Source organism: Canis lupus, chromosome 21 (assembly GCF_048164855.1).
Source record: "Canis lupus baileyi chromosome 21, mCanLup2.hap1, whole genome shotgun sequence".
Classification (NCBI taxonomy): Eukaryota; Metazoa; Chordata; class Mammalia; order Carnivora; family Canidae; genus Canis; species Canis lupus.
Genome location: NC_132858.1, coordinates 9,675,404 through 9,700,891, shown reverse-complemented (window position 1 = coordinate 9,700,891; position 25,488 = coordinate 9,675,404). Strand labels below are relative to the sequence as shown.

The following is a 25,488-nucleotide window of genomic DNA, read 5'->3' as shown; positions in this document are numbered from 1 at the left end:
GCCACCCTCCCGCCCTGCTGGGGCCTTCGACCCACTGGGTGACCCCCTTAAAGCCACTTGGAAGGCTAGCTTGGGTGGCATGGTCAAGCTGTCCTCTGAAGTCACCCCCAGTAGGCATGGCCTTTAGAGGGTGACAGGGGAGATGCCCAGGCCCCCCTTGCACACCAAAGGCTCTGTGCTGAGGTGGCTGTGAGGAGTGAGGGGACCCCAGGCATTGGGATGACATGAGCATGGCCCTCGTGGTCCAAGCATGTGCACAGCTAGTGCTGGGGGCAGCCCTGTCTCCTACCTTGCCACCCTCCGGGCTGCAGTGGGGCACTGCAGGGTCAGCCAAGGTGGCCTGAAGTGCCTGCAGCCAGGAAGCCCCCTGTTTCTGTACCTAGCAGCCCTCGGGGTGAAAAACCCCCCTTTGTCCGTCTGTCCTGAGGGGATGATTCTCTGTCCCTGTGGTGCTCTGCTGCTGGTGGGGCTGTCACAGGCCTTCCTGGGAGAGCATGACCCGTCCCTGGGTTGTAGTTGTCCCCACGTTTCGGGGAGAGGCAGAGGAGGGGATGTGGTCAGATCTTGGCACACCACTGTCTGGCCGGTGGCCTTGTGGAGCCTCAAGGGGCTGGTGGTGTGGATGCCACCCTGGCACAGGTCCCCCGTGGCCACCTCCAGGGGCAGCCACTCCCTGGGGTCACACCCTCAGAGCCTTCCCCCAGGGCCTCTTGTCCATACCACTGCCATCCATGTGCCCCTGGCCACTGGGGATCGCCTACCCGCTCTGTGCTCACTTCAGAGGCCCCCACCCACCCCCAGACTCCTCTCTGCCCGGCGCCGTTGGCATGTGTGCATGCAGAGAGCTGCCTCAGTGCTCAGCGCTGGTCCATTGGAAGGGCCCCGTTGGGTCCTGGCTGGGCCATGGGGGTGGGGGAAGGAGGAGAGGGGGGCACAGGGATCTCACTTCCTTTTTTTTTTTTTTTTTTTTTTTAAGATTTTACTTATTCATGAGAGACACAGAGGCAGAGACAGAGGCAGAGGGAGAAGCAGGCTCCATGCAGGGAGCCTGATGTGGGACTCAATCCTGGGACCCTGGGATCATGCCCTGAGCCAAAGGCAGACACTCAACTGCTGAGCCATGTAGGCATCCCAGGATCTCACTTCCTGATGCAGTCTGGAGGCCTGCATGGAAGAGGCAACGCTGACAATTCTATTCACTGTGCTCCTGGGCTGAGCCTAAAGGTGCATTCAGTCAGTTGGTTGTTCAACAAACATTTGTGTGCCAGGCCTTCGGAGGGAAACCAGCAGATGAGACCCTGCCTGGGAGCCCCCTCTGTCGGTGAAGTAGTCATGGGCAGCAGGTGGGCAGCGGTCTGTGGGGTGAAGTGCAGGGGCCACGGGCCCAGGCAAGGTGTCTGAGGGCCTCCCTGCAGGGAAGCTCAGGCCTGTGGGGCAGAGGCTGGCCAGGGAGGCTGGATCCGAGTTTGGGTGTCACTTAGAGGATCTCTAGCTCCAGAGAGGGCTGCTGGGATTTGCATTTTCCAGGACTGCCTGGCTGCCGGTGAGGGGAGGGGGCAGGAGGAGGTCCTGAAACCTGAGGTGGGGGGACCAGTGGAGGGTGGGCTGCAGATTGTTGGGGAACCCCAGAGACTGATGACTCCAGAGTGGGGTGACCAACCTCCAGGGAGGTGCTCTGAGCACAGGACCCTGTGGGGTCCCCGCTAGAATGCGAGGTAGGAGGGTCCCAGGGCTCCAGGGTCCCCAGCCCAGACCACTTTTGGAAAAGATATGGTCTGAAACCCCGCAGGACTGAGGAGAGCCCCCATCTGGTGGTGGGCATGCAGGCTTTAAGCTCCTAAAAGCTCCTAGCCAGGTGGCCCTGAGTCTGTTTAGTGGGATCAGCACAAGGGGGCCTTCTGGGGACTCAGGAGCTACACCCCTGCAGACCCAGCCGCCTGTTGTGGGGTCCTTGGGCTTGCGGATCGGGCTGCCTAGGCCAACCTTTTAAAGACATGAGCCTCAGAGCCACCAAATGATCCCCTGTGGCAGGTTCAGGGCCGGGTGGGGGTGCAGAGAGGGGTGGCCGGGACGCCCTTGCCCTGGTGCTCAGAGATTTTGGGGTGTGGCGGCCAGCAGGTGGAAGGGAGATGGCCGGGGCTCACCTGGGAGTCTGGCCGGTGCCGCATGGGGACCTCGAGGGGACATGTCCACCTCCTGACCTCTGCGACCCTGACCTCATCTGGAGAGAGGGTCTTAGACATAGCTCAGTAATAAGAAAGGGTGAATGGGAGCCTCTGAAGCTAGTTTGAATATTTTAAAAACTGATACCAACATTTATTTTTACTGGGTACCTAATACCGGCTTTAAAAATTCACAGGCACAGGATGCTTGGGTGGCTCAGCAGTTGAGCATTTGCCTTTGGCTCAGGGTGTGATCCTGGAGTCCCCAGGATCGAGTCCCACACTGGGCTCCCTGCATGGAGCCTGCTTCTCCCTCTGCCTGTGTCTCTGCCTCTCTGCATCTCTCATGAATAAATAAATAAAATCTTAAAAAAAATAAAAATAAAAATTCACAGGTGCGTCCACAGTAACGATCCCCATGAGTGACTTGTTCGGGTGTGAACTAGCCCTTGCGTGTTGTGGGGACCGAGCCGCAGCCCCAGACATGTCCGGGTCCCTGGGGCATGACAGGTCCTCATGCAGGGACGGCCTCTTTGTAGGTAGGGGGGATTTCAGCATCTTGAGGGGCAGGGGTGATCCTGGGTGCCTGGTGGGGCCGGACGTGTGGTGACCCGCGTCCCTGTAAGACACATGGGCCACGTGACCACGGAGGCAGGGCTGGGATGCCTGGGGCCCCAGAAGCTGGGAGAGGACACAAACCCCTCCCTGCCCAGGAAGAGCCCCCTGCCTCCCCCCCACACCCCGCCCATGGTTCAGCTGTGTCCATGCACAGTGCGGCGTTCCTGCCCCTGGGGGCTCTAGCACCGAGTGCCATGCCCAAGAAGGTGGTTCAGTCTTGGCCTGAAGCTAGGGCTGGGGTGGGGGGGACCCCGGGGTCGGTCAGCTTGGGCTCATGGTCTCTGTGGCCCTGGACCTGCTCCTGCTGGCTCAGAGCCTTGACGCCCCCATCAGTGCCTGTGACTCTGACTCCCCGGAGGACCCGCGGCACCTCATCCCAAGCCCCCACCTCATCACATAGGGTGATGGGACTCCTGCTGCGGGGGGTTTATAGGAAGCAATGCGGGCCCGGGCTGGGCCAGCAAGAGGACCTTGGGCAGGGTTACCCCGCACCCCGGGGACAGCCCTGCAGACCCGAGGCCACCCCCGTGTAGGAGTCCAGTGTCATGGGGCAGGGCCCAGGCACCTGCCCTTCATTTGTTCGGGGGCCTTTGGAACATTTCTTCCAGGATGACTTTTGTACAAAGAGAAGTTCCTCCAATCGCATTTGGGGTTTGAACGTCAGTTCCTAATCTGTTGAATCACACACTCAAAACCCCATCTGCCTTGGGCTTGAGGTCGCTGGGACAAGCCTGTTGTTTCTGTGCCTGCGAAGGTCCTGTCCTAGGTGGGCGGGCCTCTGAACCTCGCTCTGCCCCACAGACCACCTGCCCGGAGCTCTGTCAGCTGCCACTGCTGTGTACAAGCACCTTTACTTCCTAAAATGTTTTAAAATGGTGGTAAAATACACATAAAATTTATGATCTTAGCTGTGTCAAGTGCACAGCTCGGGGGTATTAAGTGCATTCACACTGTTGTGCGGCTGTCCCCACCATTCGTCTCCAGGACTGTCCGTCCCCCTGAGACACTGACCCCGTCCCTCCCCTGGCCCTGTGACCACCATCCACTCTCTGTCTCCAGGAGATACCCCGTCACTCCCCCTCTGACCACCGTCCACTCTCTTTCCCCAGGAGTCACTGACCCCGTCCCTCCCCCCACCCCCGTGACCACCGTTCACTCTCTGTCCCCAGGAGACACCTCATCTGTCTCACTGTCCATTCTGTCCCTGTGAATCTGGGGACTCCAGGGACCCCGGGGGAATGGATCACACAGGATTTGTCCTGCGTCTGGCTCTCTTGGCCTGTCTGAGGCGCCTCCTCTCCCTGGGCCCACAGGACTCCTGAAGCACTCACGCAGTCCTATGCTCAGGAAATTAAGCGTCCAGACCCAGCTCTGCTCATGTTCTCTGTGACCTCGAATTCCAGGGTAACCCCAGGGTTACCTGAAAGCAATGTTCTTGTGCGCTGGGGGCCTGAGGACTATAGGAGCAGCTTTCTGCATATGTGCTGTGTGTGGGGTTCGCCTTAAGGATCATTGGGAGACCCCCCCCCCCCCCCGGGGTGAGAGGTGCCTCCCAGCAGGCTGGAGAGACCTCGCTGTGGCTTCAGTGCTCCCGGGGTCCCCGCACCCTGCTGCGCCCTCCTGCTGTCCTGGACCAGGGCCCTGGCACGCCGCCTGCATTCTTCCCCGTTCCCAGGGCACCTGGCCGCCGCAGGTGCTGAAATGATGACCGATAACGTTCAGGACATCCCCCTGGCGCTCCCAGCCCCGGCCCCTGGCCAACAGCACAAGCAGGGCATTGTCCCTTAGGGACAAGGAGCTGCCACCGCGCTGGGGGCTGGCATGGCTGCTGGGGTGTCCACGTCCTTTGTGTCCCCAGCCCGGTTCCCATGCCCTGACCCCGGAAATGGGCCAGATTCCTCCTTTCCTGGGCTGCTGTTTGCTGGCTTGGTCTGTGGCCACCTGGTTCAGGAGGTTTGGGGGACGGGCTGGGTCGGAGGGGCGGTCTCACCCTAGGCTGTGCCCCCACACCCCCCCGGGCAGGGCCCCTGTCTCAGCATCTCCGAGGCTCCAGGACCACCCAGGGCAGGACGGAGTAGATGAAAGGAGGCTTCAGGACATGGCAGGGCCGGGGAAGGACCACGTGTGTTTGTGCGCCAGCTGCCCCCTGACCCCCCAGGGAAAATACTCTGCAGGGGCCCCGGGCTGCTGGCTCCCACCCCCTGGCCCAGAGCTTCCGTCGGCACAGGGACCTCCCTGTAACCTCTGACCGGGGACCAGGGGTGCGGACCCCCATCCTGATGTCCCCTCAGAGGGACAGCCAGGGCCTATGAGGAAGTAGGGCTGCTTCCCTCCTGACTGCGACCCCTGCCCTGGGTTCATCCTGCTTCCTGAACATAGGCCCTGGGTGGTGGGCAGAGGGGCCGGCGGAGGGCCCGGGGCAGCCAGCTCCCAAGCTGTGTGTGGCCCTCCTGTGGGGCCTCCTTGCTCCTGCCCGATGTAGTCCTGGCAAACTGTCACCTTCTGCCTTGTAGCAGAGGTCATGCTAACGGGGTCGGTCGGTGCGGGACCACCGCCTGGCAGGAAAAGGGTTGAAAAGTGACAGCTGGCTGACGCAGGGTCCACGGGGTCCTGGAATCGGTGCCACATGGAGGGGACGCGGGTGGCCTCTTGGGGCCCCAGAGCTCAGAGCTCAGCTGTGGAGGGCCTGGCAGGTGGCAGGTGCACATCACGATGCTCCTGAGAGGGCAGAGGCACCTCGGTGCCCACCCCTTGCTTCCCCTGCCTCGGGGGCAGGAAACCCTACAGATCCTGGAGCTGGCTGCAGCCCCGGGCCTCACCTCTCTTGTCTGCAGGACGTGAAGGCCTCGGGTGGGGGATGGCGGGGGCATGGGGTGTGGGGAGCGTGACTCAGAGGCACAGCTGCTTTTGTGGAAGTGGAGACCACGGCTCCCGGAGATGTCGGTGTCCTGACCCTGGGACTTCATGCAGCACGGGGGGGGGCTTGATGGGTGCGGCTCAGTGAGGACCTTGAGGTGGGGCACCCCGGATTCCTGGCGGCCCTCAGCGCCCTCACAGATGTCCATAGGATGGAGGTGGGAGGGGCACAGGCAGAGGAGCCGCCGTCTCAGAGGTGGGAAGAGGTGAGCCTGCCATGCTGCCCTCCCCGAGGCCACCTCTAGGGACCCAGCCTTCTTGTCACCTCATGTGACCTCACCCCAGGAAGCTCAGCCCCCACTTGTCTGGCCATAGCATGGCCGCATCCCTGGGACTTGGCTTACTGTCCCTAAAGCAGCCAGTGGGGGACCTGGGTGGTGGCGCCCGCTGGGGCCCAACAGGGAGGGGGGATCTATCCTCTGGGGCTGTGGAAGGAGAGGGCGCGAGCTTGGGGCTCGTCCCGGACCTGGTCCCTGAGGCCCCCCCGGACATCCGGCTGCCCTGCCATCTGTGCCCGTGGGGAAGTCCCAGGGCTCTGGCTCGTGTCGATGGCGAAATAGGCCGAGGCTTCTGCTCAGCACACGGCTGAGGAGGGAGAGGGCAGGCGCTGTGTCTCCTTCCTCGGCCCTGTCTGCACCCAGAGACCTGGGGTGGGCCTGGGTAGCGAGCCCTCTGGGACTGGGGTGAGTGGGTAGGGGGACCAGAGGGGGTTCTAGGTGTGGCAGGAGCATGTGGCACTGTGCGCGTGGCCCTTTGCCCTTCCGGACTGTGGCTGGTGAGCTCCGAGCCCAAGCAGTGGTCTGGCAGCCGGCGGGTGCTCACGTTCTCCGGCGGCGTTTACCTAGGTCCTGGTGGGACAGGACCCCACCCTGCTCACCCCCACCCCTGCACGCATCTCATTCACCCCTGTCTCACTCACCCCCACCCCGGCACATCCCCCATGGTTCTGGCGGGAAGGCCTGGCCATACCTATTGAACTGCCTTACTGTGGGCTGGGGTCCTGCTTCTCCTTGGTGGAGGCCAGGTGGGACGGGAGACCCTTCCAAGTGAGCAAGAGGGTCCGCAGAGCTGGAGCGGTGCAGAGCGTGGGTGTGCAGGGCCCCTGGCAGGCGATAGTACATGTGCAAAGACCAGGAGGCTTGATGCCATCTCAGGTTGGCCTAGGAGGGTTGGGGCGGCAGGGACAACAGCAGGTGCAAAGGCCCTGAGGCAGGCAGGGCCCGACATGCTCAGGAGGAGGGATGGGAGGTGCTGTGTAGCCTGGGCTCACCAGGGTGTCCTGCTAGGCGGTGATGCCGAGGGCTCCGCCAGCTGCCGGTGGGGTGGGCTGTGGCGGCCCAGGGTGGAGGCTGATGGGCTGGGATCTGGCTTTGCAGGTGGAGCCGATCAGCCTGGGTAGTGAGGGAGGCGCAGGTGGCAGGTCTGGGCCAATGCTGCTGAAGGGCAGAGGTGGGGTGGGAAGGGCTGAGCTGGTGCAGGGAGATGCAGGGGGCTTCTTGGTGGGCACGGGGTGGACGCGTGGGGAAGCCCCGGGAGCAGTGGGATCTCTGAGCCGCCTGGGGTCTCTGTGCCCGGCTATGCGCAGCTTCCTGCTGTCCCATCAGTGAGGAGCCCCAGGAAGACTCCCCAAGACCGACCCCCTCCCCAAGGAGGAGGGCTGGGGTTGGCCCCGTGATGTCCAGGGATGCGGGGGGCATCTGCAGGGCCCCTGGTGACCGCCAGTCTTCTTTCTATCCCCGTGGCACCCACTCTGGATGCTTCGTATAAAGGGAGCCACACGGCACGTGGCACAGAGCGTGGCTGCTTGGCATCTTGTGTTGAAGCCTGTCCTGCTGTGGGGGGTCAGGCCACCGGGGGGTCAGCTCAGTGTGGGGGGGTGTCAACCTACCATGGGGGTGGTCAGCCCGCCGTGGAGGGGTTCAGCATGCCATGGGGGGGTGAGCCTGCTGTGCGGGGGTCAGCCCATCATTGGGGGGTCAACATGCCGTGGGGGGGTCAGCACATGTCCTCCACAGCTGGCAGTGCCCCCTGTGGGCACCAGGGTTCTGGCTTCTCAGACCCGGGGAGGGAGGGGCCTGGTCCCACGTGGCAGGGACAGGGATGGGGGCAGGGGTGGGAGGTGGGAGGTGCCCCCCTGGCCCCCTGGCCCGTGTCGGTGGGGGTGGGGCGGGGAGGCTGGCCGCTGGAGCTGACCGCCGGAGCTGACCGCCGTGTCCTCCCGCCCCACAGCTTCCTCATCGTCCTGGTCTGCCTCATCTTCAGTGTCCTGTCCACCATCGAGCAGTATGTCGCTCTGGCCACAGGGACCCTCTTCTGGATGGTACGTAGCAGCATGAGGGGCCGTTGCAGCTGTCATAGCTGCTGCGGCTCTGGTCTCCCGAGTGAGCGGACCGTGGGGTGGCATGAGCGGCATGATGACCCTGCCCCAGTGTCCCCTCTGCTGGCCAGCTGCTGTGGGACACTGGAGGTATGGGGACCCCCACCCTCACTCCTACGTTGGCTGGGAGGTGACAGCCTGGGACTGGCGATCTGGGAGGGCTTCCTGGAGGAGGGGGCTTCTGAGCTGGGCTGGGAAAGGAGCACAGGAGGACCTGTCAGCAAGCTTGCCACAGCTGCCCCGTGGCCCTGGGTCTGGGTGACTCCTGACCTGGGCTGTGACCCTACACCGAACCTGCCCAGAATGCCTGGCCCGCCCGGCTGGCCCCTTCCACGGACCTGTGCCTGTCCACCAGACTTGAGATGCCGTTGTCATAGTAAACCGCATGTCCAGGTGCACTCGGATCGCCTCCCAGTGCTGCTTCCCTGACTGTCCTTGCTCGTTGGCTCCTCCTAGTGACCGCCACTGTCGCCGTCGGCCTCGCCATCAGGACAAACCTGATGGCGTCTTATGGGTGCGCGTCTGGCGGATGCATCTGGGGATGCTGGGGTCTGTCTGGGGTGAGGCCTTCCCGCCCACGACCACGGTGTCCGTTTGCCAGGAGGCCTTCGGGCTTTGTGACGAGTCGAAGCCGGTCACCGTGAAGGGGGTTCCTGGTGATGGTGGCCGTTTCTGGCAACTGCTGCCACAGACGGGCTTGCCCTGCTGCCGTGTTTTCTGGAGCGGTCTCTCTCTCTCTTTCTCTCTACGTGGAAGCCCCTGAGAGTTGTCGCCTGTACAGCTCGTGATTTTACGACATTTGGTCGTTGCTGGCGGTGTCTGTTCTCTGGTCCCGCAGAGCTTTCTGCATGCGGGCTGATGGCAGCACAGGCCTGTGTCGCCAGATTGGGGTTAACGTGGTGGTCGTGACGCCCGTGGCGGCTGCGGGGTGCCTGGCTCTAGGGGGCGAGCGGGCCCCCCCGTGCTGCTCTGGAGGGGGTGCTGGCCTCGGGCTGGCAGGACCTGTGCTTTCCTGTTGGGCAAGTCCTTCGGGTCCGAAGTGAAGGTGACTTTGTCCGTGGAGCGGCTGTGACAGCGTGTGTCCTGATGGGGGTCTGCTCGCTGTCCTGTTGTTTTCTGTGGTCCCGTCAGATTTGGCTTTTTCACGTAAAAGTAGGGACGTGCTTAGCGTCTAATAACAGGGTGATGAGAGTGGCAGCCTTTGGGGGACAGAGCTCCCCTCCTCCACTGGGTCCCCTGGTCCTGGGGACCCACGGAAGCTGCCATGGGCGCCGACCTGGCCCCTCCAAGGACCCGGGGCTACAGCACCCGGGGAAGGCTGGCCGCTCCTGCATCCGGGCCGCAGGTCAGCTGCCACCATCCTCGAGGGAAACGTCCTCAAAGCCCTGCCCTGGTGGCCCTGGTGCAGGCAGCAGGGGGTGGGGGGATGTCCATGTTGACACCAAGGGCGATGCTTCTTGCTGGCCCTCCACCTGCTTCCCAGGGTGGGGACCGTCCTTCCCAGGGTGGGGACGGCCGGGGAGGAGCTGGGCAGGGGGGGAACAGGAAAGGTGAGAGGGGAGGGGTCTCTGTTTCGGGTTATCACATGGCCACCTGAGCCTGGGCCCAGACCCCATGGAGCGCATCTACTGTGCAAGTCCAGGTGTCTCCCTTTCCTGTCCACACGTCCGAGGTGACCGATCTCCTTACCTGCTGGAAGCTGAGGCTTTGGGAGCAGTGGCTGGACTCCAAGGGGCCCTCCTGCTGGATGAAAGTGCTGCCGGGCACAGGGGCTCAGAGAGATCGGGGGCCTGGGCCCGGGTCCTGTGCAAGTGTCCTGGGGCAACTGTAGCAAAGTCGCACAGATGTGTGGCTCGGAGGGCATTTGTCTCACACAGCCCCAGAGGCCGGGAGTCATAGGTGAGCGGCCAGGACAGTGTGGTCACTCATGGTGACGCTCCCCTCCAACTGTGTCCTCACATGGAGGGAGGGGGCTCCCCAATGTCCCTTCTTACAAGGACACTGATCTTCCAGGGTCAGGGCCTCCCTGCAGCAACCTCCCGTTACCTCAGTCACCCCCGTAATGACCCCATCTCCAAATACAGCTGTGTTCTGAGGGGCTGGGGGTTGGGACGCCAGTATGTGAACTTGGGGAGCACACAGCTGGGACCATAAGGCCCCCCTGAGTGCTTTGGGTGATACTCCGATACTGGGAGTCCTGTTCTGGGGCTTTAAAAGGCTCCAACAACACGGAGTTTCTGGGTTGCTGTGAGGCAGGGTGTGGGCACCGAGGGTCCTGAGTTCAGGTGGCGACCGTACCACGTCCTCGGGCAGCTCCGACCCGGCCCCCAGGTGCAGCCAGGAAGGGAACAGAGCCTGGTGGAGACGCCCATGCCCGGCTGGTTGGGCCCCCATGGACACGGCTCCCAGGCCCTGTGCGGGGCGTGGAAACCAGACCAGCATAGGTGTGACCCCACAACAGCCCCGGCGTGGGGGGCAGACCCCAGTCTGGCCTGGTGCCCACTCTCCTGTTGCCAGCCGGCCGGGAGCACCTCCAACCCGGACGAGGCTTCTCACACTCAGAGCTCACAGTCGATGGCTGGGGAGGCAGCTGAGGGCTCCGGTCGCATCCTGGCAGCCCCCCCATGGCCTCTGCCCCCACTCAGCGCCCAAGCAGCTTCCCCATCCCACCCACCCTCCAGCATCCCACTCACCCCCAGCATCCCGGCTGCCCCCCAGCATCCCACCCGCCCCCAGCATCCCACCTGCCCCCAGCATCTTACTCACCCCCAGCATCCCGGCGGCCCCCCCAGCATCCCACCCACCCCCCAGCATCCCGGCTGCCCCCCAGCATCCCACCTGCCCCCAGCATCTCACCCTCCCCCAGCATCCCGGCTGCCCCCCAGCATCCCACCCACCCCCCAGCATCCCAGCACCCCCCCCATCTTCCTGCCTCCTCTCCCAGGGTGGGGGGGGCCCTCTGCCAGGCTTGCAGTCCAGACATCTGTGAGGTCCGTGCGCCACCTGGTGGCCGTCATCTGAACCGCAGGCACGGGCCGAGGAGGGGAGAGGCGCGTGGGTTGGGTCCGTACCGGCCCAGGCCCCCAGGCCGGCTGTGCCAGCAAACCGCTGCCCTGTCCAAGCAGAGAGCCCGCTGCCGCTGCGCCCCACCTTCCTCGACCTTTTGAGGGCCGAGACCCCGCACAGCGTCCCATGTCTTCCGACCTGTCATGTCTGCTGCCTCCTGTACCCCCCGTCCCACCAGGGCCCTCTCCACCCGGCAGCCTTCTTTGGTTGGGGTGGGTGATGCTTTTCAAAACAAATCTGACCATTCCCCCAGTGCCCTGTTGAAATATGCTTGTGCCTGCTGTGTGCACACCCTCTGGGCCTCCAGAATGCTGCACCTTCGGCACCTGTGCCCCCATAACTCCGCCCTCCCTCCCTCTACCTCACTCTCCCTCTATCCCAGTGCACTTTTGCTGACCCAGCTGCCTCAGGGCCTTTGCACGTGCTCTGCTCTTGACCTGCTATTTCTTTGGCATGTTGCATGACTGACTTCTCATCCAGTTCCAGGCCTCTGCTTGACTGTCGCTGCTTCTGAACCTGCCGTCCAGGGTTCCCCATTCCTACCCCCCCTGAGGCATCTGCTCTTTCCCAGCAGTCTGGGCACGCATGGGGCGGGGAGGGGGGGTCCTCCATGGGTGGGTTTACAGCTTTCCACGGTTGTCAGCCCCTGAGGGCAGAGGTGCGGTGATTGCACTGACCCCACATGCCCAGCCTGATGCTCCCAGGACTTGGGACTTCTCTGCCTTGAGGCCCTGTTCCCAAAGCTGCCCCCGCAGACACTCCAGGGCCTCAGCTGCCCCTGCCCTGTGAAGTAGAGGGGTGGTCAGGACGGCCTCAGACTTAGCCCTCCGATGGCCTTGCTAGGTTTCTAAGGACTCCCCAGCTCAGTGGTTGCATGGAGCTGGATATTTGAGGGGGTTTGAGCTGGCCATGTCCGGCTGCCACTGGACCGTTATGGCCATGGCAGGCACTGGGGCCCCAGTGGGGAATGAGGCCGCCCTGGGCCCAGCCTCCAGGGGCAGATGTGAGTTATGTCCCATGGTGGGGCCAGGAAGGAGGTGCAAGGTGAGGAGGGACAGGGTGGGACGTGTGTGCGGACGCTGAGGGCTTATCCAAGGAGGGGAGAGGGCCGAGGGGCCAGGGTAGGGGGGCAGCTGCAGGGGGGGGGACCGGGCAAGCGCAGTGCCCCCAGGGAAGTCAGGGGCGCTTCCCGGGGGAGGTGTCAGACCCCAGGCAGAGGGAGACCTGCTGCAGGCTTCCGGGGTGGGCTTAGGGAGCCGAGTCAGGGAGTTGGGAGCCCCGGGCATGGCGGGCCGCCAGGTGGCGCTGTTGTCCGCAGGATGCGGGTGCCGCTGGCCGGGGCCCAGGGAGCGAGGGAGCCAGACCGCAGCTGGGAGCCCGGGAGGGGCCAGTGTGGGCTCGGGGCGAGGGGCTCCGCGAGCAGCCCGGTGTGTACATGGTGGAAAAACGTGTCTGTGAGCTGAGCTGTCCCAGAGAGCCCATATTTCTGCCGTTGCTTTCATGCACTCGGCGTTTACGGAGCCGAGCGCTGTTATCTGGCCGGAGCCAGGGGCCCCGGGGCGGCCTCCGAGGGATTAAGCGTTCTGCTGAAGCAGGCGGATTCGGTGCGCCTGCAAAAGCCATTTTGGGAGGCATCTCCTCCGTGCTGCAGGTCGGGCCCCGCCGGTTAGGAGGCCCACGCGGGACCTGAGCCCCACTCCCGCCTCCCGGGCACGGGGCTCCCGCTGGGGGCATGCGTGTGGGCCCTGGCTGTTGCACGGTGTGTGTGCCTGGTGCGTGCGCAGCCCTGCATGTCTGCTGGTGTGTGTCCACGCGGCCGCGTGCGTGCTTCCCGCCCACATGCTTGCCCGCAGGCTGCAGCAGGCACCCTATGTCTGCACCCCCAGGGGCCAGTAGGCCCAGGTGAGGGGCTGGGTGTTGTCCCCCCCACTTATGTTTTTTGGGTCCCACACAAAGAGACGCATCCAAAAGCACGACACTAACTCCGCGTGTTCCGGCCTCCCAGTGCCGAGCATACCAGGGACTTGCCCCGCGACGCTGTGGTTAACAACCCCGTGAGCCACGGCCCGGAGGCCTGGGTGATGAGGTCATCGCTCGCGGCTTCCTCCCTCACTCCGAGGCTCCCTCGGCCGTGGTGGTGACCCAGCCCTCCTGCCGGCTGGCCTGCCCCCCGGGGGCTGCAGGGCCTCAGTTTCCTAGCTGCACCGGGACGCTGGGCTCCCATCCCCTGGAGCGGTGTCCAGACCCTGTCCTCCGTCCCCCAGTCCCGCAGACCCTTCCCGCCCTTCAGACCCAGCAGGGAGGCTCGGGCTCACTGTGGGCCGTGGCAGCCGCGGCCCGGGAGCCTGCTGTGTGCACACCCTCTGCAGGTCCATCCCTCGCACCAAGGGGACTGACTCACGGGACTTTGGTCACTCGTGGCTGAGGTTTTCCACTCACAGACACCAAGGTCTTATTTTCCTTGGGGGCCACCTCCCCCTGGGAATGCTCCCCTCACCTGGCCTTCCCCTCCCCACTAGCAAACCCCTTCCATGTCCCGTGAAGCCCTGCTCCTGCACGCCCCACCTTCTGGCCGACACCGGGCGTTCCCTGCCTCCTGTGCCCGACCACCGGACCTTCCGGAGAGACCTCCTCCTTTGTCTCTCTGTCCCTGCCACGAGAGAGCCACCCAGGGGGACTTAGTTCCCACTGCCCAGCATTTCTCTCAAGTCCTGCCTGAGGCCAGGGGCCACCCCCACCCAGCACCCTGGTTGGGATGCCCCCTGCGTGTGTTCAGCCCGCAGACATTCATCAAGCACCTACTATGTGGTGGGGATAGGTGTGCAGACAGGACACGGCTTCGTGTCTGCACCCTGCAGGGCCCTGCCTGGGAGGGGCCGGCACCCAAGCTTGGTGCTGACCCCTCAGTCCCCAGAGCAGGAAGGCAGTGCCGTGTGTACCGCCGTGTGTCTGTGTCTTGTGCACACGTGTCCTGCGAGCTCTCGGTTGGGCTGTTGTCTGGCGTAGGCGTTCGGATTGTCCCTCTGCAGGGCGGGGGCTCCCGGCTGACCCTGGTAGCTGAGCTTCCAGGGGCCGACCAGAGCCTTGCTGGTTTTGATAAAAACACTAAAAGCTAAAGAGCCCCAAACAACGGCAACCTGCATTCTGGACATTTCTGTGCCTGTGAAATGGAGAAGAGCAGGGCGTTTCTCTTCAAGGGGCTCTGGCGGGTGGGGGGACGCGGTGGGCCTGGGGTTCCCGCTGCACGGCCGTGGTACCGAGCACCTGAGGCTCTGCTCAGCTTTCTGCTCATGAGCCCTGAACCCCACCTGGGGTCGCCCCAGGGTGACAGGCGCAGGGACGCTGGCCTCCGGGACGGGGCAAAGGTGGCCACGAGGGCCCAGGACACGTGTGGAGGACCTGGATGGTGCCAGTCTGGTGGGGGCATCTCCCCTGTGCCAGCTGGGGTGAGGGAGGCCCCAGCAGGCCCCACAGCCCCCTCAGTCCCCTCCATCCAGGTCAACCCCCAGTGGCCCTGTTGGTGGCCCTGGACAGCTTCAGGGGCCTCTCAACAGACTCTGAAATCGTTGCCCTCTAGGGGACTTGGCGGGGTCCCCAGAGCCCCTTGCCACTGGGCAGGGACCCCCGAGAATGAACCCTGCCCCCCTGGTGATGGTGGGCATCGGCCCGACCCACCTCTGCAGCCCCGAAGCAGGCCCCCAGCACGTTGACACCTGCTCCCTGGGTGTCCCCCCCACCCCCCCACCGTCCCACCGCAGCCCACGCTGCCCCAGATCTGGGGTGTGTTTTCCTCATCGTGTGGGGCTGTCACAGGCTTGACCTCTGTGACCAGGGCCTTGGTCATTCCTTGGTGACCTTCCTCCCATGCTCTGCTGTGCCTGCTTTAGGAAGGAGACGGCGCCCCGGCCCCCGAGGAAGCGGAGGGCAGAGGGTTCGAGGCTCGCGGGGCTGCAGGCGGCGGCTGGGGCGTCCCCGCCAGCAGGGGACACAGTCCCCACCCCACCCGGGACCCCGTTTCTGGGGAGGGTTACAGGGTTGGGGCTGGCTGCGTTCCTGGCCTGGAGGCAGCTGCTCCTGAGGGGACAGCTGACATTCCTTCATGCGGGGTCTGCGCTCAGCCGAGAGCTGTGAAAGCAGGAGTCCTCGCTGTAACCGGAACCTTCTGCCAGCACACCGGGGCCCTGTGTGTGGAGGGGCCTGCAGTGGCTCGTTTTCTGTAACAAAGACGTCCTCTGTGAGGCCCACAGCCGGGCCCGTTATCTGTCGCCAGAACTGTCATATCGATCAAGCCTGCTCAGGACGAGGTGGGGGCTCGGACAGGGGTCGCAGAAACGGCCCCAAGTGTCTGACGCTTCCCTGCAGAATGCCCCAAGTCCCCCACAGATGGCCGCCTGGATCTTCCTTTCCACGTGGCCCTCGAGGGAAAGGGGAGGCGGCCCCTGGCTTGGGCCTGCTGCCGGGTCCCCGGGGTCCGAGGGTGACCCCACGAGGGCCGAGCGGGGGGCCCCTGAGAGCAGCCACGGCTGGCTGGCACCCGCCCCTCCTGCCCTGCGGGTCGCCCGGGTCGGGCCTCACCGTGTCCCCGTGGTACTTCCCTCTTGCCGGCTGTGAAGCCGTGGGGTGGGAGGTGTGTGCTGGCGTCTGCTGGGAGCCCGGTGAGAGCCCCGGCCGCTACCCCATCTGCCCTGGGCCCCCCAAGCGCGCTTGACCTACAGGCCTCAGAGCACAGAAGAGGTGGCCTGCCTGCCGGGGAGCACTTCCGCCGGGAGCCGCAGAGCTCAGGGGGCCCCATGGCCTCCTCGGGCACCTGGGTGCCCGCGTGTGCGAGGTTTCCAGGCTTTTCTCCCCGGAGTGGCCAGGTGCCTGGGTGGTCTCACATTCTCCCCCACCCCCCACCACCCCCCATACCCCGCTGTCTTGTCTTTCCTCCTTTCAGAAATTGTGATGATTCAGCTCTGGGTTGGTAACCAGAGACAGAGCCGCCCTGGGCTGGGGTGCAGGGGGTGGTGGGAACGAGTGGGGCACCCCTGGCTCCGGGCAGGTTGGGGGGGCTCGGCTCAGCCTCCAGCATTAGCTAGAAAGCAGACCCTCCTGGCCGCCTGGAGGGTGTGGCCCGTGTGAGGGTGCGTTCTCCTGCCCGGGTCACCCATCAGCCACCCCCGGGAGGACGGTCCCGGCGTGGCGCTTTGGGTCCGCCTGGAAGGCGTGAGCTCGTGAGGGAGGCCTGGGCTTCCTGGCGCTCCCAGGCTGGCTCCCGTGTTTTCTCCCGTGTTTTCTCTCCTGCCCGGCCCACCAAAACTCGTCAACGTCTTCCTGAGGCCCGGGACAAAAGTCAGACGCTGGGGTGGGGGCCCCTTGCTGAGGGCCCCGCAGGCTCCTCCATTCGGGATTTAGCGGGATTAGAGTGTGCCGTCCGTGGGACAGGTGTTTCCTTTATGCTCTGCCCGAGGGCTGGAAAGACGCTCGTCATTAAGTGCCACATTCAGTGGGGGTCTCCGGCTCGGGGTAGCTGGAGGGCCGGGTTTTGTGAGGGCCTTGTTTTCACATCTGACCCCGGCCAGCTGGAGAGCCTTGTTTTAAGCACAGGGTAACAGCTGACATAACATAACGGGGACCGAGCTGAACAGGCAGCGTGTCGCCGGGCGCAGGCGGGGCCTGGCACTGGCACTCCGCGGGGGGCTCCCGGGGGCTGCCCTGGGGAAGTCGTCCAGGGTAATGGGATGAGCCCGCAGGGCCTCGTGGCTGTGGGGCGCAGCGTGGCGGTGTCTGCCAGCTGTCGCGGCCCGCACGAGCGGGCTGCCCGAGTGGCTGGTCGCCGAGCGGGGGCCACGGGCCCGTGCAGGTGCCGGAGCAATTGCCCCAGGGCACTGCATTCAGACGGGTTATAATCATGTTCTCTGCCTCCCCAGGTCACACAGAATGAAAACCAGAGCCCCGGCTGTGCGGCCACTGAAGTGTGTCATTGTGTGACTTCACGGGCAGGAAGAAGGGGGCTCGGTGCCGCTTTGTGGGGTCGGGAGCCACGGCCACGCGCCCAGCCCCCACACCCGGCCCCTGCCTCACTCAGCTGACCTCAGGGCTGGGGGCAGCAGCTCCTCCACTGCCTTTTCTGCTTTCTGGTTATAAAATCACATTCTGATTGGGCACATTTTGTGGGGCAAATGGAAGGGGGCACCGCAGGGGACCCCCGGGACCAGGGGCTGCTGCTGCCAGCCCTTTCTAAGAACCAGACAGAAACGGTCTTGACCAGGGGCCAGCACACTGTGCCCAGAGCATGACCTGTCAGTGCCTTCTGCACCCTTGGGTGGCCCCAGCCTGGCTCCACAGGGCTCGATGACACCCAGGCTGTCGGAGGAGGCCCGAGAAGCCCACCAGGCATCTTCAGGCTCACGGGAATCGGGGCGATCCTGCCCTCCCTAGCCTGTGGCTACTGAGCCCCTGGGAAGGCGAGTTCCAGGCCTCTCCTTGGCTGGCGGCTGTGAGGCACAGACCCCCAGCCTGAGCCCCAGGTGAGGGGCGCCACAGTGGCACCTTCAGGTGGACCCAGCCACCAGCAGGCCAAGGACAGTTCCTCGTGCCCAACGCCAAGCTGGAGCACCCGCGGCCAGTGGCACTGCGCTCCCAGCTGGGTCGAGGTCGGGGGTAGCTGACGTCGCCGATAGGGAAGACGTGCCTGGTGTGGCCCCGAGGCCACGGGCACACCCATGCGCGGAAGTGGACACGCACGTGTGGACACACTCACGTGGCGCACTTGTTCAGGCACCCGCACGTGTCTGCGTGCACACGTGCGCACAAGCACACTCAGCCCTGAGCTTCGGGCCGGCAGGGAGCGAGACCCCCTCGGGGCCGCGTTCCATTTGCACATTTAATCCAGAAACTGTCAGCACGGAAGCCTGGAGGAGAACAGAATGTCAAGTGTGTGCTGAGAGGCGCGGCCTGCCCCCTTTCCTGGCGGGCGATGATCTGGTCAGTTTCCGAGCACGATGAGCTGAGAATAATTCGTGCATTCAGAGCAGGGTTCGGCGGCGGCCGGGGGAGGGGCGGGCAGCTCGGCTTCGTGTTCAGTTTCCCGAGCTGTCCCTGAGCCTCTTCTCGGGGGGCCCGCTCCCCGCACCTGGCTGGGGAGGGTCGGGGACGAGGGCCGCGGTCCTTGCAGGTGGGACCCGCGCTGGGGTCCGGGTGTTCCTCATTTCTCGTGTCACCTACCCCATGGGGTCCCGGGACATGGCGATCTCTGGGAAAGCCAGGGCTTTGCCACAGCCCCCGTGACCTCACTGCTGTTTCCGGGGAGTGGGGTAACTGGGGAGATGGGCTTGGCCCCGGATGGGATCCCCTGAACTTTTCCTGAGACGGCCCCCACCTGCCATGGTCTCGGTCTTCATCGTGGGTTCAAGGTGATGTCCTTTTAAGTGAGGACATCTGTTGGTGCGCTCAGTAGCTCTGGGACGTGGGGACACCCCTCTCAGCTGGGTACTCATAAGAACTTCTAGCTTCTCCCTGTCAGGGTTCAGAGGCCCCTGTCCAAAGACTCCATCACTGGTTCCTGTGTAGACAGACAGCCGAGGGGTGGTGGGGGCAGCAGACCTGAGCCTCCAGGCTTCACCCCTTTCTGGTTTGAAAGAAGGAGAGGCTTGCTCCTAGGTGTGTCTCTCCAAGACCTCCAGCCCTGGGGCCCTGCTAGGGAGACTGAAGGAGATGGTTGGGGTCCAGGCCCCTTGAGACTGCCCAGTAGGCCCACCCATGTTACCCCAGTTCCCTCATGTGGAAAACTGCAGTGATGTTGGTGGCTCTGACACCTGAGGCCATGGGGAGCAGGCATGTACGGTGCAAAGTTCTCAGTCCACAGGGCCAACGGGACAGTGGTGGATGGTTGTGGATGGTGGTGGACTGTGGTAGACAGTGGTGGGCAGTGGTAGCCGGTAGTGGATAGTGGTGGACAGTAGTGGATGGTGTAGACAGTGGTGGGCAGTGGTGGACAGTAGTTGATGGGCAGTGGTGGATGGTGGTAGACCGCGGTAGATCAGAGTGGACAGTTGATAATGGTGGACCATGGTGGATGGTGGAAGATGGTGGCCTCCTTGTCTGGGCAGGTGTGTGGTAGTGGGGTAGGGGTGCTGGGGAGGTGGGTGGGAGGGCCATCTATACCCCACTCAGGTGCCCTGGTTGTGAGCCAGCAACCTGGTGGCAGCATGGGTACCTGGACCCACAGGAGCCGCTGGTTTATCTCCGCTGCTCTCTTAACCCAAACCAGCCACATTGAGGAATAATTGACACGAGAGAGATGCCATATTTCAAGTGCACAGTTTGGTAAATTTTGACTTGTGTAGACATCATGAGACCATCAGGACAGCAGATACCACCATCCTCCCCAAAATGTCCCTGTGTCCTTGGGATCCCTCCTCCCACCTGTCTCCACTCAGGAGGTACCCACTGACTGGCCTTTGTTTTCTAGAGCGTTCTATAAACGGACTCCTACACCGGTGCCTTCCTGTGTAGCTCCTTTCACCTGACATCATCTCTTGAGGCTCATCCAGGTGATTGTGTGTGTCAGTGACCTGTTCTTCTTTATCACTAGGTCGTATTCTGCTGCTTATTAAGTCATAAAGACTCTTTATATATTATAGATACGTGGGTGTATGTTCACAAATATTTCTCCCCCGTCTATGATTGCCCTTCTCATTCATGGAACAGTGCTTTTTAAAGACAAAACGTTCTCCATTTTAACAACATCAGATTCATAGCTTTTTCCTTCTTTTTTGCTTATTGTATCTAAGAAGTCTTTCCCAAACACGTGATTACTAAGATTTTCTTCTGATAGTTTTAGTGTTTGCATTTAGGTCCATGAGTTTGCTTTTGTATACCGTGTAAATTATGGGTTGAGCTTCCTAGTTTGATACGTGAGTGTCCGGTTGTTTCAGAACCAATTGTTGACAAGAGCGTCCTTGACCCATGCAACCATGTCACGACACCATTTTAAAAAGCCAACTTATGAGAACATGGACCTGTTTTTGGATGGTCTATGCTGATGCGCTGATCTGCTAACCTGCGTCTGCGCCAGCACCGCACCACCATGATTACCATAGCTTTATTTATTTTTTTTAAATTTTTAAAATTTATTTATGATAGTCACACAGAGAGAGAGAGAGAGAGAGAGAGAGAGAGAGAGAGGCAGAGACACAGGCAGAGGGAGGAGCAGGCTCCATGCACCGGGAGCCCGATGTGGGATTCGATCCCAGGCCTCCAGGATCGCACCCTGGGCCAAAGGCAGGCACTAAACCGCTGCGCCACCCAGGGATCCCTTACTATAGCTTTATAAGAAGACTTGAAATGAATTAAGATAATCATCCAACTTTGTTCCTCTCTTTTGAATTGCTGATTACCCCAGGTCCTTTGCATCTCTACATAAATTTTTGAAGCTGCTTGTCAGTTTTCACAAAGAAGCTGGTATGGGTTACGTTTGGGATGGCACTGAATCCAGAGATCAGTTGGGGGGAAGGATTGATCTGCTGAGATCGAGTTTTCTGGACCATGGACATTGCGCACCTCCCCGTTTATTTAGATCTTGAATTTCTGTCTGGATGTTTTGTAGTTTCCAGGACAAAAGTCCCGTGCATCTTTTGTCAGACACCTAAGAGTCTCCTGTGTTTCATGCTGTAGTCTGTGGTGGTACGTTGGTTGTTCGTTGCTGGTATTCAGAACTATAATTTCAGTACCTTATGTCTTGAAACTTTCCCAACTCGATTCTTCCTTCTGGCAGCTTTTTTAGTGGATTCTGTGGATTTTTAAAAAAAGATTTTATGTATTTATTCATGAGATATACAGAGAAAGAGGAGAGACGCAGGCAGAGGGAGAAGCAGGCTCCCTGTGGGGAGCCCGACGTGGGACTCGATCCCGGAACTCCGGGATCGCACCCTGAGCCGAAGGCAGATGCTCAACTGCTGAGCCACCCAGGCGTCCCAATTTTTTTTTTTTTACATCAATAATTATGTCTTCATATAAAGGCCATTTTACCTCTTCCTTTCCAGTCTGGATGCCCACTAGTGTCTCTTGTCCAACTGGCTGCCCCTGCAGCACCGTGTCTAACAGAGACAGGCTAAGCGGACATCCTTGCCTTGCCGCCAACTGTGGGAGAGACACACTGTGCTTCTCACCACCACGCGTGTTGCGGGCAGGTTATCTATAGCCCTCCTTTCTCAGATGGAAGGAGACCCCTTCTGATTCAAATGCTTGTGAGGTTTTTTAACACAGGAGGATGTTTTTTTCCCCATCTCTTGAGCAAAGTGTGGTGAATCACATTGACCGATTTTCAGATATTAAACTAAACCCTACTTATGCATGTCATACTACTCTCTGTGTAGACTTTTGGGCCTGATTTGCTGAAATTTTGCTAAGGACTTTTGCATCTCGGTTCACGAGGGACATTTTCTCTGGTTTTCTTACAACGTTTTGGATTTGGTACCAGAGCAGTGCTGTCATGGTCAAGTGCACCAGGCTGTGTTCTCGCTTTATATGGGAGAAGAGTGTGTGTGGAATCAGTCTGTGTCTTCCCCACACCCATGGTGGAATCCGTCAATAAAGCTCTCTGAGCCTGCACTTCTCTTTGTCAGAAGGTCATTAACTAGGTTTTAAACTTAATAAAATACTCAGGTTACCTGTTTCTCTCTGAGTGAGTTTTGGAGTTCTGTATGTTGAGGGACTTTGTTCGGTTCACCCAGGGTGTTAACTAACATCTGTGGGGTATGTAGTGATGTCACCTCTCTCATTCCCGATGTTGGTAATTTGTGCTTTTTTGGGTGTGTGTGTGTGTGTGTGATCAGTTTGGCTATGAGTTCAGTGATTTTATCGATCTCAAAGAACCAACATTTGATTGAAGTTTCAACGTTTCTTTTCTGCGATTTCACTGGTTACTGTACTGATTGTTATTCTTTATTGTATTTACTCAGTTTTCGTTGACTGTCCTTGTGTGTGTGTGTGTTAAGGTGGAAGCTGAGGACGTTGGTTAGAGGTCCCTGTAATAGGGGAGTTTGGGGGTACGTGTTCCCCCTAAAGACTGGAGTTGCATCCCACAGATTTTGATGCATTATGTTAGTTTCATTCCATTCAAAATATCTCCTGATTTTTTTTTCTTCTTTGATGCCTGGATTATTTAAGGGCATCTCTTCTTTAAGGGCATTACTTACTTCCCAAACACGTGAGGGTTTTTGAGCTACCTTTCTGATACTAATGTCTACTTTAATTCATTTGTGGTCAGAGAAAATACTTCATATGATTTGATTCTTTTTAAATGCAATTAAGACTTGTTTTATGGCCCAGCATATGGTTCATGTTGGTATGTATCACACCGGGCATGGGAGCACAGTGTGCATCCTGCTGTTGGGAGCACTGCCCTGTAACCCTCGAGTGGTGGCTGCAGTTGGTGGTGGGGTCTGCTGTGTCCTCTTAGGTGTCCTGTTGGCTCGTCCTGCTGAAGACCGCAGGCTCTGAGACCTCCAGCTCCAATTGTGGGGCTGTGTGTGTGTTCTTCGGGGCTGGTCACCCTTGCACAGTGTATTATGAGACTTTGTTATTGATGTATCAGCATTTAGGACCATTATGCCCTCATCACTACAAAGCTACCTTCTTCATTCCTGGTCATGTTCGCTGCTCTAAAATCTACCTTGGCCTCTCCAGCTTTCTTTTCTTAATGTTCCTGCAGTTGGTTTTTTTGTTTTTTTTTAATTTTATTTGTAACCTATGTGTGTCTTTATACGTGTAGTGTGCTTTTTATGTGAAACATATGCTGAATCTTAACCTGATTCCAAATGCTTTTCTTTTAATGGGTCAGAGTTAAGTCTATTTGCATTTATTAGCATGACTTATATTCTTGGTCTCTGTCAGTCTTTCATGACTTGGGTATTTTGTTTTCCCTATAAGATGTACATTCTTTGCTCTATAGAAATATGGTGATATTTGGGGAGGCTCACGCTTCTGTTCTGATGGCTACCTCTGCACTCACACCTGTAGCATTTCCCATCTTTGTTTTCTCATGTAACCTGTCACAGTCTGGCATGTTGACACGCATCCACACTGCTGGACCCCCACCTGCCGCCCAAACACAAGTGGCATGCATAGCCCACCTGTGTCCAAAGCACAGGTGGACCTCTGGGTGCCCAGAGGAGAGACAGTGATGTGCTATGGTGACCTCACTGGGCAATGTGGCTCCGTGTGAAGGTAAAGGACTGAGTCAGGTGAAAATTTCTGTCGGGGGTGTTCCTAGCAGAGGGGACAGTATGTGGCGCCCTGTGTCAGCCCTGGCCTGACTGGCCCTTCTGTGCCTGAGCTGGATGGGGCCTCGGACACCTGCCTGTGCTCCCTGTGGGAGCCTGTCTCCACTGCAGGGTGTCAGGGGACCCCTGAGGCAGGGGGCTTGCTGGCCCGAGGGCAGGAAGGCAGTCAGGCCCGGGCAGGGAGAGAACAAAACCATACCATGAGTGCACCGGTGTTTCTTGTGGGGGCCCCATATTTAACTTAGCTTCACAGGCTACACGTGCCCCCGCCCCACTGGCGAACAGCAAGAGCTTCTAGGACAATGTAGACACAAGTGGGTGGGGTGTATGCCAATAAAAATTCTTTTTAAAATTTATTTAATAAAACTGCTAGACTATTTTTCACAGCATGTTTTAAGCTTACAGAAAAATCGAGCAGAAAGTACAGAGTTCCCAAATATCTGCCCCGGACCCTGCGTCCCCCACTGTTCTTTCCATCTCACGTTAGTACAGGGCACTGTTGCAATCGATGAACCAGCGTTGATCATTACTGTTCACTCATGTACACAGTTTACATTAGGGGTCAGGTTTGGTGTACTTTCTGTGGGTGTTGACCAATGAGGAAGGATGTGCTGGGTCATGCACGGGAGTGTCACTGTCCACCTCTGCCTCCCTCCATCCCTGAGCCCCCGCAAGCCACAGGTCCTTTACCATCTAGAGCCTTGGACGGGGTCTGCACTGGTGGCGGGGCTCAGCCCCCAGGGTGGGGGTGCTCTGCAGTGGCACTTGTCCTGGGGCCTCTACACATATCATGCAGGTTCCATCTGGTGTGCGGGGGCACCCTGGGCTGGGCAGGCGGCTGCCATCTGACTTCCCGGGGGGCACGTCCAGGAGCAGAGCCCTGGGCCCACATCTCAGCTTTGGGGGCAAGTTGAGCCTTGACCGTCTGTGGCCTAGAGCTGGCCAGTACTTCTCTCATTCCTTTAGTCTTCTCTAAGCATTCATGCTCCTTGGCCATGAACTGGGCAGCACTCTGAGCATCCCCAGATCTAGGGCATCTCTCGTGCCCTCCAGCGCACAGCTCTGGGCTGGGCTGTGTTGAGGTTAAAGGTTGGGCTCTCTGACCTGGGCCACAGGGCTCTGATATGGTCCCAGACAGGCAGCTGTATGTCTGGGAGGCTCTGGGCCTCCATGTGCCCTATTGCTTCTGCACCATGGGCTTCCCTTCACCCCTAGTCCAGGGCATGCTGGCCGCCCACCTGGCTCTCTCCCTCAGCCAGGCCTGACCAGCACCCATGACATGGCAGTCAGGTCAGATCTCCTCAAAAAGGGAATTAGATCCAGTCGCTGCCTTGTTTAGAACTCTCTGGAAGCTTCCCATGACTGTGAAGGGACACCCACACCCCTCCCTGTGACCTGCAAAGCCCCTCGAGGCAGGGTCCCTGCTCGGCTCCACCAGTCCCGCCTCCTGGACTTGGCCTCCCCGATGTCCAGCATTCTCCATGTGCGACCCTCCTGTCCTTTGGGCTGCAGGTCAAATGTTGTGTCCTCGGGGAGGCCAGCCCTCCACCGTACCTTGGCCCTCGCTCACTCACCAGGGGCTAGGGCCCCCCGACAATGAGTCTTCTCAGTCCCCATGCAGGAGTCTCTGCAGGGGAAGAGCCCGTGACACTGTGGTTGGTTTTCTTCCATGTGGGGTACCCTGACCGTCACCCCACCGCCCCCTCGTCAGGTCGCTCTGGGGGTTAAGTGAAATGCTGTGGGCGGAAGACAGAAGAAGCCAACATACTTTGAAGGTCACAGAAAACTCAGAACTCTGCAAATTCCCTACTGAGCAGCTCTGAGCGTGCACGTGGGGCTGGGTGGGGGGCTGGGGAACCTCTGGGAGTGAGCTGGACGCCCGTGTGAGTGGGGCCAGAAGCGCACCTCCCGAGGTCGGCATGCAGATTGGGGGCCGAGCCGACGTGTGGGCCCAGGTCCCCCGAAGGCAGGTGGGATGTGGGCCGTGAGTCTGGGGCTGGTGGAGAGGGCCTTTCTGGGTGGGGGATGGCCCAGGAGCTTCTGCAGGGAGCCCGAAGGGGCCCCTCTGCTGCAGGGCACCCTA

The 25,488-nt window shown here is 60.6% G+C and overlaps 1 protein-coding gene across 3 annotated transcripts in view; it reads left to right on the top strand.

The window, feature by feature from the left end:
• The window catches only part of KCNQ1 (potassium voltage-gated channel subfamily Q member 1), a 323,097-nt gene that overhangs the window by 39,715 nt on the left and 257,894 nt on the right, over positions 1-25,488 (top strand). For 2 of the 3 annotated variants that reach the window (XM_072790382.1, XM_072790381.1), the window contains exon 2: positions 7,926-8,016. In XM_072790382.1, the coding sequence (XP_072646483.1) occupies positions 7,926-8,016 (91 nt within the window). Of the gene's footprint in view, positions 1-7,925; positions 8,017-25,309; positions 25,376-25,488 lie in introns of those variants that run through there. The other variant, XM_072790383.1, reaches the window with a different exon arrangement.